We start from the raw sequence: 19505 nt of genomic DNA, 5'->3' as shown, positions 1-19505 counted from the left end.
ACCTCTGTTTATAGATAAGACAGGATCCACCATTCATAATAGGGGATTGTCAAAGCTTATCTGTTCTTTCCTTGTACAATGACCTGTGCACAGGTCACAGAACATGCCTAGAAGACGCTCCCATAGAAGTCAATGAGGTCCCCTCTTGGATAGTGTCCATGGCCCATGGCCCTGGGGCTGCCGTAAAGCAATTTTTTTTTTAATGCTTTCTAAGAACGGCTGAGGCAAGAAGGCCGCCCTCATAATCATGCTCTGGAAATAGAATAAATAAATCTACAAATCTACAATCAGAAAATAAAATCTAAAGGATGTGTGTTGCCATCTGGTTTAAACTGGCAGAAAAAAAAATATAAAAAAAAAATACAAAAAAATAAACAGTGGTACTCTCTGTACTGTACAATCTAGTCTACTGCAATGCCACCTCGTTCCATGTGACTGCTGCAGAGAATCATGGGCTACAGTGATCTCCTGGAACAAGAAGTCTTGGCTAATTTCAACAGCTGAATTCTACAAGCGAATCTGCAGCAATCTTGTGCCGATATGCAGCCACACATTTCCCCCAGCAATAACGCTACGTATGGACGTACCCTTGGAGTGGCTCTGCAGAGATGAAAACCTAGTATCTTTGGGGCTGAGCGGAGATACCAAGCACAGCCGCTATACAATGTACCGCGCTGTGCTTGGTGAGCTGAGAGAAGGCTGTAGCGCTACTCTGAGCACTGCTGCCTTCTCAAACAGCTGATCGGCAGGGGTCCTGGGTGACGGACCCCCACCTAACCGATACTGATCACCTATCCAGAGGACAGCTCACCAGTATATAAAAGTCTCAGAAAACTCTTAAATAAAACTATTTTAATAAGGAAACCTGAGTAAATAAGATTGTTTGAGTTTTTACTGCATTTCAGGAACAATAAACTTGTTTCACATTATACTCCAATAAGCAGAAACCATCAATGTGACAAACATGGCAGCTGCTTCCGTAACCCATGCAAGCCTGGTATTCGTTACCCTCCATCACTCACCTTATCAATACAAGGCTTCACACCAATCATAATGCAATCTCCAAAAACCTTGCCGTCTTTACTTAACGCTTTCCTCGCCTGCAGCTTTGACTGGTACTGTATGTGCATCCAGTTCCCTGCATTTGACATCTGTAAATGTAATAAAAAGAGTTAAAAGCGACGGAATTTGGAGAGTTCACCGAACCGCTGTTATACCGTTGAAAATGCTCCTTACCACATGTTTCACTATATTCCCATACTGAGCAAACTGCAGCAAAATGTAAGAGGCCGAGGCTTGAGGAAACCTAAAAACACAGATGGTGCCGGCATTAGTTTCAATAGTAAAAAGGTTATATGCCCAACACAATGTGACGGACATGGCAGCATACCGCCAAACTATTTGTACAGATCCCTAAACACATGCTGAAACTAAGGGGTAGTGCTAAACACAAAAAATAAAAAATAATATAGGCAAACAGAGGCGAAACACATTCGTACAAAAATAAACCATACTAAAAAGGATAACATAAGTAAAAACCATAAACTAAATTCCAAGGAGACCGGTCAGTCATTCACATAAGAAACAATAACTGGGTCAGCGCTTACCCGAATACTGTAACCCAGGTATCATCTAGTTGGTCATCAGATGTCAAAGCATCGCCTTGTGTGTAAAACGGATCTAGCTGGGCAGGAGATAGCGTTCCCTTCCTGGATTGCACAAAGGTTGCAGGGCTAAACACATTTGCAGCTGTTTAAAAGAAAAATGCCAACGTTTAACACATTTGGTATACACAAAGTACTTCACAACAGCTGGAGTGCCACAGGTTGCCCATCCCTGCGTGGGATATGGTCACTTTCACATGGATGTATCTGAGGGCTCATGCATTTCTTTACGCGTCCGTTCCGTTTTTTTTGCGGCCCGTACGCGGAACCATTTATTTGAATAGATCCCCCCCCCCCCCAGCCCCAAAAAAAGAAGTTACTTTGTGTGCATTCTGTGTCCGTATGTCCGTTCAGCAAAAAAAATAAAAAATAAAAACATGTCTTGTCCGCATTACGGACAAGGATAGGACTGTTCTATTAGGGGCCAGCTGTTCCGTTCCGCAAAATACGGAATGCACACGGACATCATCCGTATTTTTTGTGGACCGCAGAACACATACAGTCATGTGCATGTAAAGTAAAAACTAGGAGAAGGACCAAAATTTAAATTTAACTGAAGTCTCCATTTGAAAATACTGACGTGTGAATGTGTCCCAACTAAGGCTACTTTCACACTAGCGTTCGATCGGATCCGTTCTGAACGGATCCGATCATATTAATGCAGACGGAGGCTCCGTTCAGAACGGATCCGTCTGCATTATATTGGAAAAAAAAAGCCAAGTGTGAAATTAGCCTGGGCGGATCCGTCCAGACTTTTACATTGAAAGTCAATGGGGGACGGATCCGCTTGAAGATTGAGCCATATTGTGGCATCTTCAAACGGATCAGTCCCCATTGACTTACATTGTAAGTCTGGACGGATCCGCACGGCAAGCAGCGTTCAGGTGTCCGCCTGCTGAGCGGAGCGGAGGCTGAACGCCGCCAGACTGATGCAGTCTGAGCGGATCCGCATCCATTCAGACTGCATCAGGGCTGGACAGAAGCGTTCGGGTCCGCTCGTGAGCCCCTTCAAACGGAGCTCACGAGCGGACCGACGAACGCTAGTGTGAAACTAGCCTAAGGCAATAAAGACGACATTAAAACGAGAAAACCTTATGCTTCCTGTTATATAGAGCAGGGCGGGTATTTTCCTACAAATCATGAAATCCACTTACACTACAAGGAGGACACCTAGTGACCACATTGAAGAAGTGAACAGCAATCCCTTCACATTTATCCTCTCTCTTTGGTCTAAGACAGGGATGCCCAACCTGCAGCCCTCCTGCTGTTGCAAAACTACAACTCCCAGCATGCCTGGACAGCCTACAGCAGGGCATGGTGGGAGTTGTAGTTTTGCAACAGCTGGTTTGGCATCCCTGGTCAAAGATAATAAGGATTATCTATGGTGGAACGGTCCCGAGCTGGGCAAGACTTACCTGCACATGGTGTAGATGGCGTTACCCCTGTGTGAGACATCTGCGCTGTAGAGAAGTTGGCCTATATGAGAAATGGAAACAAAAACGGGAAATCACAAGGTAACATGATGCATACAGAAATGAGCATTTCTAATGGCAATCACCAGTACAGGGATGCAACCCCCTAAAGTACAGCCATGTGTTCAGGTTTCCCGGTGCAGTTTCGGAAGCCAAAAACAGGGCACTCAATTCAGACCAAATGCCAAGATTCAGACCCCGATCAGATATGTATGTGACCTACGCAGTGTTTGATGGACATTAAAGGGGTTTTCCATGCTAACTATGATTTTTAAGAGTCAAAGCTGCTGGGCAGCACTGCAAACAATAGTAGAACAAAGTAGAAAAAGCAGTGCCATCCCCAATGTTCCCAATTTTGGGACACCCGGACTTCCCGGCGAGTATTTCTGGAGGCCCATTTGTGCAGTGGAGACGGAGTGGGAGGTGTCGTGCGCCTTTCTTTAGAATAGCAGGACGTTGGCTTACTCACGCCGAACTACTAGAGCAGTCTGAGCCATGTACTCTCGGTCCATGGAGAACTAGGCAACTGCATCACTTCCTTTCCTCTATTCCCTCTTCCCCAGATTTTGATAGAGCCCTCACTCCCTTTGAAAAAATATGCATAGGTTCAGGTGTATATCGCCATTCTCTCGCAGAGCTATATAAAACACTGGTAATACCTGACAAAGATTTCTACCCTTCTTACGTAAACAAGTGGACTCAGGATCTACGACTGGATATCTCCTCTGACCAATGGCTTAAAATATTCCAATTAGCTCATAAGTCTTCCATTGCCAGTAAGTATCAAGAGGCTAGTTACAAAATATTGTCAAGGTGGTACTATGTTCCGACCCGTCTCCAAAGAATGTTTCCGACAGCGTCCCCTCTGTGCTGGCGTTGTGAATCGTCTCAGGGTTCGCTTCTCCATATTTTCTGGCAATGTGACAAAATCAGGCATTTCTGGGACTCAATTCACAGGGCTTTATCGTCCGTTTTCCCTTTCACTATTCCAAATTCGCCAGGTTTTTTCTTACTGCTCCACTCGGATTTGCCCATGAGCTTACTCCGACGCTCCTGTTTGCGTCATATGGTCATTGCGGCTAGGACTTGCGTCCCGATGAAGTGGAAATCCTCTGTTCCACCATCCACTGAAACGTGGATTCAAAAAGTGGAAGAGACCTGGAGAATGGAGGAACTAACGGCATCCTTGAAGTGCAACAACAAAACTTTTGTTACGACTTGGACTCCTTGGTTCACCTTCCAAGATTCAACAGAGTATCAATCCTTGCTTACCTGAAGTGTCCCTTGCGCTTAACTCGCCTATTAAGTCTTCTCTCACTGGATTTGTCCCCCCCCCCTTCTGTGATGTGTCTTTTCCCTCTGTCAGTCTTATTGCTGTTATTGGTATCTTGATAAGAATACTTCGTGATTGGCCACTTTTAGAGAGTAGTTTTTCTTTCTGTCTGCCATGATCAATATTATTATGTTCAGTCACGGTTATCATATGCTATGTATATTCAGATTCTATTGTCAGAATATTAATATGTTACTCATGTCTGTATACCGGACTGGTTTCGGCTGTGCCATTTTGTGATATGTGATTTAACATGTTACAAGCATTGTCATACTCTTGAAACTTATAAATAAAGAATTAATAAAAAAAAAAAAAAAAAAAAAAAACGGTGCCAGCGGCTGTGGCCGTGATCCTCCTGTCAAACCGTTAATGAATAAAAAATTCCACGGCACTTCCCAAAACAGATACGGGTTTATTTCACCAGATGCAACGTTGCAGTTCTCCCTCTGGAACCATGACTGAAGTCACTGCTTGAAAAAGGTTCCAGAGGGAGAACCGAAACGTTGCATCTGGTGAAATAAACCCGTATCTATTTTGGGAAGTGCCGTGGAATTTCCTTTTTCATTAAGGATTTTTAAGCAATATGCCTGTGTAGTTTCTTAGCTCATGTAAATCTCCGATGCTTTTCCCAATCTGGACTCTCCTGACCATCTTTACAGTGTAAATATATCACTCTGGTTGGTTTTCACCCCATAGGTAGCACTTCCTGTCGCTATATCCAACCAAACCCATGTTGCACTTCTCCATTCTGTACCACAGCTCTAGCATAGCCCCCAGCTAGTTTATATCTCCTCCCACATAAACACTCCCCCTATCACTACCTATGGACATAGCTCAGGAAATAAGAGCGAGCTGCGTGGACATGACCATGTGACCACAGGCCAGAACAGAAGATAGGAGCAATAAAAGGTGAAGGAAATACATTATAAAATTACAGCTATCCTCATAATGCAAACAGGAAAATCCCTTTAAAAAAATAAAAATAAATAAGGAAATCTATTTACCAGCTTTCTGGAACTTAAAGGTGTAGAGCCAAGACCGGGGCTTAGAACGTCATCATAAATACTTGCAACTGGAGGTGCACCACTCTTATCTTTATGAGCTGGAACCACAGGCTGCGGTGGAGAACCCCCTAAAAGAAAACAGTGACACCCCCCACCCAAATTGTGTTAAACGGAGTAAAGCCTGATTCACGTGTTATTCTAAAAGGGTTGGCCACTATACATCACAAACTGCATGTGCTGTCCGCATCTTTTGTGGACCTGTTAAAATGAATGGGTCCGCATACAATCCACAAAAAATGTGGATCGGATGCGGACCGAAACCACAGTTGTGTGCATGAGGCCTAAGAGTAAGTAAGCAGCACTGATTTCTTTTTGGGTGAAATATACATGGCTGTGTGACAAAAAGTCAAAAATAAATTACCTCCCATCAATGGTGATCGCAACTCCATTACTCCCAAGGATGGACGAAGCTGTGGCGTTACAGGTGTTTGAATATCACCCATGAGAAAACCAGGCAGAAATTGAGCACCCCCACCAGGCTTTGGAGATGTCGGTGAACCCAGCGCCATTGGTTCGCCACCTGTTGAAAAGGGGAAAAATAAAATATGTATGTTAATTCCAAAATGGGGGCGTTGAATCTCTTCAGATCGTTGTGTTCACTTATGGGGTCATTTATCAAACTGGTGTAAAGTAGAACTGGCTTATTTGCCCATAGCAACCAATCAGATTCCACCTTTAATCTATGACAGCTAATTTGGAAAATGAAAGGTGGAATCTGATTGGTGGCTATGGGAAACTAAGCACTTACACCCAGCTTCAGTTAGAACAGGCACTGCTGGGGCCATTGTAATGGACAGGGGCAGATTAGGAACTTAAACTGGGCCAACGTTGGCAGCAGGTGGCATCAACATGAACAGGTGGGCTCAGCAAACTGGCAGCCATAGCCACACGGGCGTTGGGTGGGGGCAGTGCAGAGATACACTGGAATACCTCTTTAAAAGGGCCTGTTTGTTTTTTTAAAGTGTACCTAAACTGTTGAATATGCTTTACTAAAACCTATTATAAATGTCATTAAAAGAACATTTAGAACCAACTTTTTTATGTTTTTCTTTCACAATAGGGTAACCTGAGGTTCAGGTGTCTATGGCACTTTGGAATCTGTACACTGCTGACATGCGTGCGGTGTATTGAGGTAAGGGTTCCATTGTGGGGTTGGAGTGAGCGATGTACAGGCAGGAGTACACATGGCTTCCCCTGCACTCTGCTAAAGCCTGGCATCGTACATGCTATGTGCTCTATCAGGCTTTAGAGGTGCAGGCAGCAGCCATGTGCTATGCAGAGCTCCTGCCTGCTAAAAGCCTTGCACACCAGTAGTTAGAAATAAAGAATCTGTACTCTCCACTGATCACCGACTCTTCAGGCCAATAGCAGACCGTCATGAGGACAAGCCTCCCTAGCATCAGCCGCAATGCTAAGGAGGCTCGTTCCCATCGCGGCCTGCTGATGCAGTCTTATATGTACTCTGCGATTGTGGTTAGAAGGCCAGAGCATTGTACAAAACATGCACTTTTTACATTTTGCGTCACCCCCATCTCCTCAGAATGTAAGCTCCTGCGAGCAGGGCCCTTATTCCTCTAGTTTTAATTGTAAAAGGGCTATTCCCATCTCAGACAGGATATGGCCCCAATGTCCGATAGGTGCGGGCCGCACCTCTGGGAATGAATGGAGGACGGCCGCACATGTGTAGTGCACCCTCCGGGACTTTGGGGGCTCCATTCTACGTATAGGTGCGGGACCCAGAGTTGGGACCTGCACCTATCAGACATTGGGGGCATATTTCTTGGATAAGCTACCAATGTCTGAGAAGGGAAAACCCCTTTAACTTGTTTTACTATGCGATGTCAAGAAGGAGCATACTTCCCGCTCCTTCATTCTAGAGCAGCGGTTCTCAACCTAGGGGTCGCCTGAGGCTTCCTATTAGGGCTGCACAATTGTAGCGTTACATTACTCTACTTCGTGAGATTTCCCTACCTCCTGACTTCCCGTCGCACTGCTAATGACGTGAGGAGGCGTTCCTGAGTTTTGACGATCTGCGCATGCACAAACCGACAGTTTATGGAAAATCTCAGCGGAGTTCAGCTTCACACCGGGACACTGCGCATGCGCCGGCCGGAGTTAGCTGCGCTTGCGCACTGGGCCGTAATATTTCCCTACTAAGGCTCTCCTGCGCATGCGCAGTGTCCCGGTGTAAAGCTGAACTCCGCTGAGATTTTCCATAAACTGTCGGTTTGCGCATGCACAGATCGTCAAAACTCAGGAACGCCTCACGTCATTAGCAGTGCGACAGGAAGTCAGGAGGTAGGGAAATCGAGAGATTGTTTCACACAGGAGTAACATACTTTACACGCAAAGACAGTTATGTGCGCAGTTTAGGACACATGAGGGGGACCAGCATAAGATGCTATATGTCTTATGCTGGCCCCCCTCATGGCCCTATGTGTCATAGCACACATCCCCCACAACACTGCGCCCTCCACAGATCCCCCACAACACTGCGCCCTCCACAGATCCCCCACAACACTGCGCCCTCCACAGATCCCCCACAACACTGCGCCCTCCACAGATCCCCCACAACACTGCGCCCTCCACAGATCCCCCACAACACTGCGCCCTCCACAGATCCCCCACAACACTGCGCCCTCCACAGATCCCCCACAACACTGCGCCCTCCACAGATCCCCCACAACACTGCGCCCTCCACAGATCCCCCACACCACTGCGCCCTCCACAGATCCCCCACAACACTGCGCCCTCCACAGATCCCCCACAACACTGCGCCCTCCACAGATCCCCCACAACACTGCGCCCTCCACAGAACTACCCAACACCTTGTAATAGACTGGCATACATCCTGCATATCAGATATTTACATTACAATTCATAACAGTAGCAAAATTAGTTATGACGTAGCAAGGAAAAAAAATTAATGGTTGGGGGGTCACCACAACATGAGGAACTGTATTAAGGGGTCACGGCTTTAGAAAGGTTGAGAACCACTGTTCTAGAGTCACAGCTGCTTCCCTGGGCTCTCTGGATATAAAGTTCCTGTCATGACGCAAAGGGAGCAGGTCACTGCTATGGGCAGCGATTGGCTGCAGCAGCGTCAAATATGAAGTTTACATCTAGATAGCCCAGTGGAACCAGGGGCGGGAGCAAGGTAAATAAGCTTCCCTTCACAAGTCTGTCAACCAGCCTCCCCCCCCCCCCCCCCCCCCCAAAGGTGAACAACCCCTTTAAGGGCTCTTTCACACTTGCGTTCTTGTCTTCCGGCATAGAGTTCCGTCGTCGGGGCTCTATGCCGGAAGAATCCTGATCAGTTTTATCCTAATGCATTCTGAATGGAGTGAAATCCGTTCAGGATGCATCAGGATGTCTTCAGTTCCGGACCGGAACATTTTTTGGCCGGAGAAAATACCGCAGCATGCTGCGCTTTTTGCTCCGGACAAAAATCCTGAAGACTTGCCGCAAGGCTGGATCCGGAATTAATGCCCATTGAAAGGCATTGATCCGGATCCGGCCTTAAGCTAAACGTCGTTTCGGCGCATTGCCGGATCCGACGTTCAGCTTTTTCTGAATGGTTACCATGGCTGCCAGGACGCTAAAGTCCTGGCAGCCATGGTAAAGTGTAGTGGGGAGCGGGGGAGCAGCATACTTACCGTCCGTGCGGCTCCCGGGGGGCTCCAGAGTGACGTCAGGGCGCCCCACGCGCATGGATGACGTGATCACATGGCACGTCATCCATGCGCATGGGGCGCTCTGAGGTCATTCTGGAGCGTCCCGGGAGCCGCGCGGACTGTAATTATACCGCTCCCCACTACTACTATGGCAACCAGGACTTTAATAGCGTCCTGGCTGCCATGGTAACACTGAATGCATTTTGAAGACGGATCCGTCTAGAGAGTTTACAAAGAATGGTGTGAAAAGGGAAAAACATCCAGTATGCGGCAGTCCTGTGGGCAAAAATGCCTTGTTGATGCTAGAGGTCAGAGGAGAATGGGCCAACTGATTCAAGCTAAGAGAAGAGCAACGTTGACTGAAATAACCACTCGTTACAACCGAGGTATGCAGCAAAGCATTTGTGAAGCCACAACATGCACAACCTTGAGGCGGATAGGCTACAACAGCAGAAAGCTCTAAGGCTACTTTCACACCTGCGTTAGGTGCGAATAGGTCTGGTATCTGCACAGACGGATCCGCACCTATAATGCAAACGCTTGTATCCGTTCAGAACGGATCCATTTGCATTACCATAAACAAAAAAAAGTCAATGGAAGGTGGATCCGTTTTTCAATTGCACCATATTGTGTCAGTGAAAACGGATCCGTCCCCATTGACTTACATGACTTGTAAGTCAGGACGGATCCGTTTGGCTCAGTTTCGTCAGACGGACATCAAAACGCTGCAAGCAACGTTTTGGTGTCCGCCTCCAGAGCGGAATGGAGGCTAAACGGAGACAAACTGATGCATTCTGAACGGATCCTTATCCATTCAGAATGCATTGGGGGCTAATCTGATCCGTTTGGGGCCGCTTGTGAGAGCCCTGAAACGGATCTCACAGGCGGACCCAGAAACGGCAGTGTGAAAGCAGCCTTAGTAGTTCCTGTTTTGTTTATGGAAATCAGTTGGAATCTCCTTTATTACAGATCCTGACTCGATTACATAAATAAAAGACTTTCAGAGCAGTATAAATATTCTGACATCTGAAAGGTTCCCAAATTAAGAAATAGCGTAGCTTGCTGTGTTACACCGTTTGCGCAGCTCCGGTTCACTGCTATGGGATTTATGAGACAGCGGCGCGCTGGCGGCCCGGCCTTCTCCATGACTCCACCTACACGTCACTCGCGCTTACTGCAGTTAGTCCCATCTACGGCCATGAAAGGCTAAGACGGGACGAGTCTCTCTGAAACATAAGTGGCAACATCACTGTCTGTATGGATTTTTGAAGGCATTTCCATAAAGCTTGAACTGTTTTGGCTCTACCCGGATGCGGGAACCGACATTCTCTCATTTGGTGCCACATGTGGCCCCTCGGGTCTGTGCATTCGAGCTGACCTTTCCTCCAAATGTGCATGTACTCCTATGGGCCTCTGCACCCCATTGCACACTCACCAAAATATGGTTGTAAGTGTAAGCCCTTAGCGGAGCTTTCTGCACCCAGAAATACCTGCCAGGTTCAGGACTTGTCACACATGACAGTTTTGTGGTGTTTATTTTGTCATTTTGTGGGAATCGCAGCAAACTGTCCTTGGCCCTCTGCTGCCTTGCCCGTTGTGATCTCTTGTTGGCACCAATCACACACTTGACCCAGTCTTGATCCCGCTGATGTTCAAGCGGCCGGGAGGCAAGGAGGGAGTAGCAGATGTAAAATGTGGCGGTGGATTCGTAAAACATGTAAACTGACGGTGTGCACCTCGCATCGCAGACTCATTGGACTTCAAAGGGTCCACAATCCGCAGGTTGCGGACATGTCCGATCCTTTGCGGGGGGGGGGGGGGGGTTAGCCACATGGACCCAGAAGCACCCAGATACCCGCAAAACAGACACATGTGTGACTGCACCCTTTTTGTGTCTTGCTAGCTAGCTTGTCAAGTGTCTAGAATAGGGGCGCGGTTTTGTCGAGTCAAAAATGGCACCAGATAAAAGGACTCCTGCGGCAATAAAGACTTTCTTCACAGCCCGCACACCGTCTCTGTAAATAGAGGATTCATACTTACCTGATCCCGCCTGTCCATATTCCAGTGCCCGGACTGTTTACATGCGCCACTACATCGGTGACGTGACCACTGCTGAAGCCAGTTATTGGCTGCAGCAGAGCGCGTGAGATCGTGGATGACGGACATGGACATGCATGAGCCAGTGCAGAGGGGGAACCGTATGGAAAAGGGGGAGACCGATCAGAACTGGTATCATGGAAAACTGGCTGTTACCTATGGCAACCAATCAGATCCCATCTTTCATTTTCCAAAAGAGCTCTGAAAAATAAAATCTGATTGGTTGCTAGGGGCAACTAAGCCAGCTTTCCTTTACACCAGTTCTGATAAATGTCCCCCAAAGTCTATGGCTAGAGAACCCCTTTAAGTGCATGCACCATTTTTAGAGGGCACAAAATAAGGGAGTAAAGCAGGCGGCCAACTGCGGTGATAGATATGGCTGCCTTGTCCGGGACATGAAGCACGATTAGTACATCTGCCCCAATATCTAATTATGCAAAACTGCCAGTAAAAAATAAAACGTTACTGGCAGTGGTTTCCCAGTGCACACACCAGTTAAGGCTCTGGTTTACAGGTCTTATGACAACTCTACTTGTCAGGGTGTAATTCCAGTAACAGCATTACTCTCATTATACCACGTGACATACAGTCGCCGCACAGGCACAGTACAATGTAACACACAACAACCTCCCGCAGCATCGACATTCTATTTAGTATGTCCCTCTTCGGCTCCCATTGCTGACTAGTACGACGGTTATAAGGGTATGGAATTAGGTGCATGAGCTCTACTCACCCAGCAACTCCAGGGAGAAGGAAGACATGATGACAGGAGCGGCCACACAGCTCTCCCTCCCTGCACACTTTTCAAAAAATACAAGTGCTGAGCGGCGGGAAGTCCTCGCCTTACGTCACTTCCCCTCACACAGCCCTTTTTTTTTTTCTTTTGGAAATATAAAGTAGCCCCGCCTAGCGGTGACTGGTGGCGCAGCACCTGGCCCCTGACGCTTACCCTCAATCTCAATAAAGATACAGGCAGTCGAACGCTCAAGCTAGCCGTTGCCATGGAGACACGTGGGCGGTAATGGCGTTCTGAGGTTGTAGATGTACCACATAGGTTTGACAGAAGTGTCCGCAGCCTTGTGGACTTCGCGGCCATTTTGTGGTGGATTTCGGCAAGCTGTTAAAGGGTGTGAATCACATTTGTAAGAAGAATCTCAGTAAAATGTGGGATAATTGTAAGGCTTGGTGCGCCTTTCTAAATTAAAATGAAGTGTGGAGACGTTTACCAGCAAGTGGAGTATGGACGGTAGTGTTTAGCAACAAGAATTGACCTTACCACTACATTCTAACCCCCACCTTTTGGCAGAAGGGGAGGGGGGGGGGAAGCAGCTCCTAGAGCACCCACTCCCTAGAGCAGGGGCAGAGCTAGAACTGAGAGCAAATGTACGGCCCCTGTAGCGTTACATTACCCTACTTCGTGAGATTTCCCTACCTCCTGACTTCCCGTCGCACTGCTAATGACGTGAGGAGGCGTTCCTGAGTTTTGACGATATGCGCAAACCGACAGTTTATGGAAAATCTCAGCGGAGTTCAGCTTCATACCGGGACACTGCGCATGCGCCGGCCGGCCGAAGTTAGCCGCACTTGCGCACTGGGCCGTAATATTTCTCTACTGAGGCTCTCCTGCGCCTGCGCAGTGTCCCGGTGTAAGGCTGAACTCCGCTGAGATTTTCCATAAACTGTCGGTTTGCGCATGCGCAGATCGTCAAAACTCAGGAACGCCTCCTCACGTCATTAGCAGTGCGACAGGAAGTCAGGAGGTAGGGAAATCTCACGAGGTAGGGTAGTATAACGCTACACCCCCAACCCCGTCCTCCCGCTCTATACTATATACTTATCCCGTTACTATTGTATGCAGTACATGGCAGCCTCCACTCTCTGCCCACTGTTCCACCATGTACTAGTGTTTATTATGGCACACATAAATACATAAGCACCCGATGCTAGCCCAGGACCATCCTGCCATCACATGTGTGCATGTGTAAGAGTGCCATAATAAGCCATAGTACACGGCAGAACAGCGGGCAGAGAGGGGAGGCTGCCATGTACTGTATGCTATAGTACAGGAGTTTGGCAGAGAAAAGAGTAAGGAGAGGTTAGGTTGGCCACTGGCTTCACCCCAGAAAGCCGGACCTCACCGGCCACGCCCCAAACTGATAAACCACGCCTGCCTCTGTGAAGCCACACCCCCATCCGCGGTCGGGGAAAAAACGGGGGGAGGAGAGGGAAGAACTTTCTGAATAAAAGGTGAGCTGGGGGCAGCCCCGGATGCTTCTCTCCCCCTCAGTCAGCCACAGGGAGCCATGTCTGCGGGCTCTAGTGACTGACGGGGGGTGGGAGAAGCCTCAGTCAGTTTCTGCAGCTCACGCTCAGACAGTGTAGTGTCCCACTAGGTAAATGTGGGCACTACACAAGGGTCAATTGGGCCACGTTGTTCTCCTATTCTTGAGGAACAGTGGCATTGTAGTTTACATTACATTTTAATGTATATTGCTATGGTTTTATGTGTATTTTCCCTGTATTCTGGGTGTCAGGCCTGTTAGGGTGTAGTTCCTCCTCCTAGACAGTAGAGGGAGCTAGGGAACCCCTAATATAAATAGGCAGGTCCTGTGCAGGGAAGGAGAGTCTGTGTAGAGTCAGAATAGAGTGTGCACTTTAGCCAGAGAAGAGCTGAAGGCCACCTCCTGACATGCAGTTAGACAGCCCAGGCTTCTAGTTGCCACCAGGGGAAGAAGCTGCCTCCTGAGAAACCTGAAGTTCCTATGACCAGTGCAGAGCAGAGCAAAAGTGTTTCCAGCCAACCTGAGGGCTGAAGGGCAGAAGGATATATTGAAAGCAAGGAGATACAGTACAGACCAAAAGTTTGGACACACCTTCTCATTCAAAGACTTTTCTTTATTTTCATGACTATGAAAATTGTAGATTCACACTGAAGGCATCAAAACTATGAATTAACACATGTGGAATTATATACATAACAAGAAAGTGTGAAACAACTGAAAATATGTCATATTCTAGGTTCTTCAAAGTAGCCACCTTTTGCTTTGATTACTGCTTTGCACACTCTTGGCATTCTCTTGATGAGCTTCAAGAGGTAGTCACCTGAAATGGTCTTCCAACAGTCTTGAAGGAGTTCCCAGAGATGCTTAGCACTTGTTGTCCCTTTTGCCTTCACTCTGCGGTCCAGCTCACCCCAAACCATCTCGATTGGGTTCAGGTCTGGTAACTGTGGAGGCCAGGTCATCTGGCGCAGCACCCCATCACTCTCCTTTATGGTCAAATAGCCCTTACACAGCCTGGAGGTGTGTTTGGGGTCATTGCCCTGTTGAAAAATAAATGATGGTCCAACTAAACGCAAACCGGATGGAATAGCATGCCGCTGCAAGATGCTGTGGTAGCCATGCTGGTTCAGTATGCCTTCAATTTTGAATAAATCCCCAACAGTGTCACCAGCAAAGCACCCCCACACCATCACACCTCCTCCTCCATGCTTCACGGTGGGAACCAGGCATGTAGAGTCCATCCGTTTACCTTTTCTGCGTCGCACAAAGACACGGTGGTTAGAACCAAAGATCTCAAATTTGGACTCATCAGACCAAAGCACAGATTTCCACTGGTCTAATGTCCATTCCTTGTGTTCTTTAGCCCAAACAAGTCTCTTCTGCTTATTGCCTGTCCTTATGTCACGACCCTTGGTCATGGTCGTCACTCTTGTGGCCGCATGCAGTTGCCTGCGGTCTTGCTGTGGTTGCCGCTGGCCACATTGGGTATGTGGCAGCAGAGCAGCCTGAGCGGTGCTAGGCAGCTTGCTGCAGTAGGCATGCGGTTGCACCTGGCAACCTCTCCTTATAGGTGTGCCTTTTATCAGTGTGCACGGGGTGTTATATGTGTTGTGTGCACTTCCCCTTTTAGTTGATGTCTTCCCTTCCCTGGTGTTGGAAGGGTTAACTTCCTTCCTAGTGTGTGTGTGCACTGGGTGTGTCTGACTGTGGGTGTGGCTACTTGGCCCTATAAAGCTTCAGTGGAAGGCAGCAGTCAGAGAGGGTGCTTCAGCCATGCTTGCTGGAGACATCCTCCTGGTTATTTACCATCTGCCAGTGAGGGCCACCCTGGTGGTCATAAATGTTATGTCTGGTGTTAGTTTATGGTTTATCTGTTATTGCAGCATATGGTTTACTGGGTTCCCGTGTGATGTCTGTTGTCTGCTGTGTCCTTTGTGTTGGTTGTGAATAGCAGCACTTGCACGTGGGTTCCAGGTTGTGTGTCTGTGGCAGGTAAGTGTGGTACTAGTCTCACTTACCTGTCATTGCCATATGTCTGTTTATGTTTCCCTTTCTATGTAGCTTGGCCAGTGAGACTCCTGTTCCTCCGTGTCTAGGAGGAACGGGTCGTCTTACCCAGCTCCAAGCTTAGGGACCTGTGGAGGGTTAGTAGGGACCCGAGGTTCCGGAGCATGAGTCCTCCTACCTTCAAGGTCGGCTCATGCAGCTAGGAGTTAGGGTCAAATTAGGGATGTGTAGGAGGTGACCAGCTCCCTAATTCTCTGTCCTGGCCTTGCAGCGACTCCATCTGCTGATACCGCATGGCTGAGGGTTTTCCCCATCCTCAGCCGTGACACCTTAGCAGTGGTTTCCTAGCAGATATTCTACCATGAAGGCCTGATTCACACGGTCTCCTCTTAACAGTTGTTCTAGAGATGTGTCTGCTGCTAGAACTCTGTGTGGCATTGACCTGGTCTCTAATCTGAGCTGCTGTTAACCTGCGATTTCTGAGGCTGGTCACTCGGATGAACTTATTCTCTGCAGCAGAGGTGACTCTTGGTCTTCCTTTCCTGGGGCAGTCCGCATGTGAGCCAGTTTCTTTGTAGCGCTTGATGGTTTTTGTGACTGCACTTGGGGACACTTTCAAAGTTTTCCCAATTTTTCGGACTGACTGACCTTCATTTCTTAAAGTAATGATGGCCACTCGTTTTTCTTTACTTAGCTGCTTTTTTCTTACCATAATACAAATTCTAACAGTCTATTCAGTAGGACTATCAGCTGTGTATCCAACCTGACTCCTCCACAACGCAACTGATGGTCCCAACCCCATTTATAAGGCAAGAAATCCCACTTATTAAACCTGACAGGGCACACCTGGGAAGTGAAAACCATTTCAGGTGACTACCTCTTGAAGCTCATCAAGAGAATGCCAAGAGTTTGCAAAGCAGTAATCAAAGCAAAAGGTGGCTACTTTGAAGAACCTAGAATATGACATATTTTCAGTTGTTTCACACTTGGTCTGTACTGTATATACCTGAGGAAGTTTCCCCTAACCAAAGATAAAGCCAGCAATAGGGTATACGGGCCTTGGGATAAAGACAGACAGGATTCTGAGGAAAAGTGCAGCCTGATCTGTAAGTCTTTAACCCTCTCAGTATCTTGCAAGAACAGTGTGCCTGCCATTTGTATAAGCCTGCTTGTGACTGCTGCTGACATATGAAACTTTGCCAAGAGACTGTAAATAGTTAACTGTTTCCAGTAAAGGAAGTTTTGGTTCACCACAACATTGTGTTCCTCAATTATTCCTACAATAAATCGGTGTGCCACCGTTACCACTGGCGTCACGAATTTAAAGGGATCTTGCCAAGGCACATTAAAAACACCTGCAACATCCAGGGCACCTCATCTACCATCAGGCCTGGTCCCTATACACAGAGAGTGCCCCAGAGGACCCCTGTGCCAGCCTCTCCATCACTGCTGTACGTCTGCCCAGGGTATATAAAAGACTGTGAGTACTACAACCACCCTCGGTTAGTAACTACCCCTGTGACTTCACCATTCGCCTCACCCTGCAGGGCAGCGTACTGCAACAGCGCAGTGCTGCTATCTAAGCGTGAGCTACTGAAAGGGTGGACAGGAAGCCAAAAAAACGGACTGTCCGGCCTAAAACCGTACGTCTGGCCACCCTAGGAAAGGTGTGATGGCTGCATGCTGTAGCCTACCCTGGCTTCACACTCACAACTGCTTTACTACTTTACCTGACCTCATCCTTCCTCTACTCTCCCAGTCTGTCTCTTCCACTTTGCCCTGCTCTCCCTGTCATGCCCAGAACCTGTAGGCAAGAGCCAGGGCACATACCTGAAAAAACAATGCTGTGCCAAAGCCCTGCTGCTCCTCTCACCTGCCACGCTGCTCCTCTCACCTGCCACGCTGCTCCTCTCACCTGCCACGCTGCTCCTCTCACCTGCCACGCTGCTGTTCTCTCCTTCTACTCTGCTCCTTTTGCCCTCCACACTGCTCTTCTCTCCTGCCACGCTGCTCCTCTTGCTACTACTCTGCTCTTCTCGCCTGCTACTTTGCTCTTCTAATTGCTATTCTACTCCTCTCGTCTGCTATTCTGCTCCTCTCGTCTGCTATTCTGCTCCTCTCGTCTGCTATTCTGCTCCTCTCGTCTGCTATTCTGCTCCTCTCGCCTGCTATTCTACTCCTCTCATCTGCTAATCTACTCCTCTCGCCTGCTATTCTGCTCTTCTCATGTGCCTCTCTTCTCCAGTGATGCATACTTAGTAACGTTTAGGTTGGTAAAAATCAAGACATTAAAAACCCCGCCCCTGGGAATGCCTAACTCTGCAAAGAATTTGCCCGGACTGTCTCCGAAAACAAGGGAAAATCTCAGCAAATTCGGGACAGTTGGGAACTTTGTTGGCGTATTGTTATTTTCTCCATAGACTTCAATGGGGTTGTTAAAATACACAGAAAATCCACACCAAAAACCGAAACCACAAAAAAATGCACAAAAACTATGATAAATAGTGCGGATTTATGTGCATCTTTTTTTTTTTCCAATGGCTTTCATGCGGATTTTCTGCATACTTGACTTGCGGTGGGGATCTTAAATCCTCAAATTACTTGCAGAATTTACGCCTCCAGGGAAATTTCCACCAGCTGTGCTGCAGTTTTTCTGCTAGCAGAGAATCCTTAGTGGACCCATTCTGTGTGAACATGCCCTTAGGTAACCCACACACGAGTTATATGCAAGGAACTCGCAGCATGTGTCAGTGAGAGGTCCCGTTCTGGCCTCCTCATCCTATGACTGGATCGCACAGCATTAAGGCTCATGCCCACGGCCGTAGCCATTTTTGTGGTCCACAAATTGTGGATCTGCAAAACTCGGATATAGGCGGCGTGCACCCCGCATTTTGCGTAACAGAAAATCTGGCCCTATATAGAGCTGTCCTATCCTTGTCAGTGGCGTACATAGAGAAGTAAGGGCCCCATAGCAAGGATCAAACCAGGCCCCCCCACAGGACAGAAGGGTTTCCGCCTAAACACCTTTCAGTGACTCTTGGTTCACGTCGTTCTTTTAGGCCTCTTGCACACGACCGTGGTTTTGTTCCACATCCGAGCTGCATTTTTTGCGACTCGGGTGCGGACCCATTGACTTAAATAGGCCCAAAAAAGATGTGGACAGCAAGTCGCACATATTTTTGTGTGGTGCGACTTTTCTGCAACACGTCACCATGTAGTCTAACCCTTAGGCCTCCTGTAAACGTTGTAGAATATGCAAGGTTTTTAGACACAGGAAAACCACAGTGTAGTACAGTACCAGCAATGTGTATGAGATTACACACATCTCATGTACACTTTGCGGATTGTTTCCAGAAGGAAATTGACCTGCAGTGCAGATTTCCAAATCCGTAGCATGTCAGTTATGTTTGCGGTTTAAAGGGGTTCTCCAGGAAATACCTAAATAAATTAAAATACCTAAATATTGCATTATTATAAATATATTCCCAATTACCTTTATTAGTTAAAATGACTTGTTTTGTTTTTAAAGAGCAATCATTAGGAGAAATAAAATGGCCCCCATTCTATTAGTACACCCAAAACCCGTCCTAATCACACAGCAGAAGTTACTTCACAACACTGAGGTAAAGAGCTGCCTCATCCTCCTCTCCTACTTGTTAGGGATTATAGTCCTGAATACAGATGATAAAATCTTCAAAGTAATCTCTGTGGGAACAGAGTTCATGAGGAGACATGAAGTACAGAGAAGGATGGACAGGACAGACTGCGGTAATGGAGACTGCATACAAGTGCTGCTGCTCATCAGCCACCCCCCCTCCTCCCTCACTGTCCTCTCTGTACTTCATCACATCTCCTATGAAACTTTATTCTTGATCATAATCCCTGAGAAGCAGAGAGAGAGGAGGATGAGGC

The 19505-nt window shown here is 47.5% G+C and overlaps 1 protein-coding gene across 2 annotated transcripts in view; it reads right to left on the bottom strand.

Annotated features, from left to right (window-relative positions):
• The window catches only part of NUP35 (nucleoporin 35), a 29343-nt gene that overhangs the window by 8884 nt on the left and 954 nt on the right, over positions 1 to 19505 (bottom strand). The window contains exons 1-7 of one of the 2 annotated variants that reach the window (XM_044303872.1): positions 12038 to 12150; positions 5895 to 6053; positions 5474 to 5601; positions 3080 to 3140; positions 1608 to 1749; positions 1237 to 1306; positions 1023 to 1151 (exon numbers count right to left, since the gene is read on the bottom strand). In XM_044303872.1, coding sequence (XP_044159807.1) covers positions 1023 to 1151; positions 1237 to 1306; positions 1608 to 1749; positions 3080 to 3140; positions 5474 to 5601; positions 5895 to 6053; positions 12038 to 12065 — 717 coding nt within the window. In that variant the 5' untranslated portion in view covers positions 12066 to 12150. Of the gene's footprint in view, positions 1 to 1022; positions 1152 to 1236; positions 1307 to 1607; positions 1750 to 3079; positions 3141 to 5473; positions 5602 to 5894; positions 6054 to 12037; positions 12151 to 19505 lie in introns of those variants that run through there. The other variant, XM_044303873.1, reaches the window with a different exon arrangement.

Source organism: Bufo gargarizans, chromosome 8, assembly GCF_014858855.1.
Source record: "Bufo gargarizans isolate SCDJY-AF-19 chromosome 8, ASM1485885v1, whole genome shotgun sequence".
Classification (NCBI taxonomy): domain Eukaryota; kingdom Metazoa; phylum Chordata; class Amphibia; order Anura; family Bufonidae; genus Bufo; species Bufo gargarizans.
This window is presented reverse-complemented; position numbering and strand designations above follow the sequence as displayed.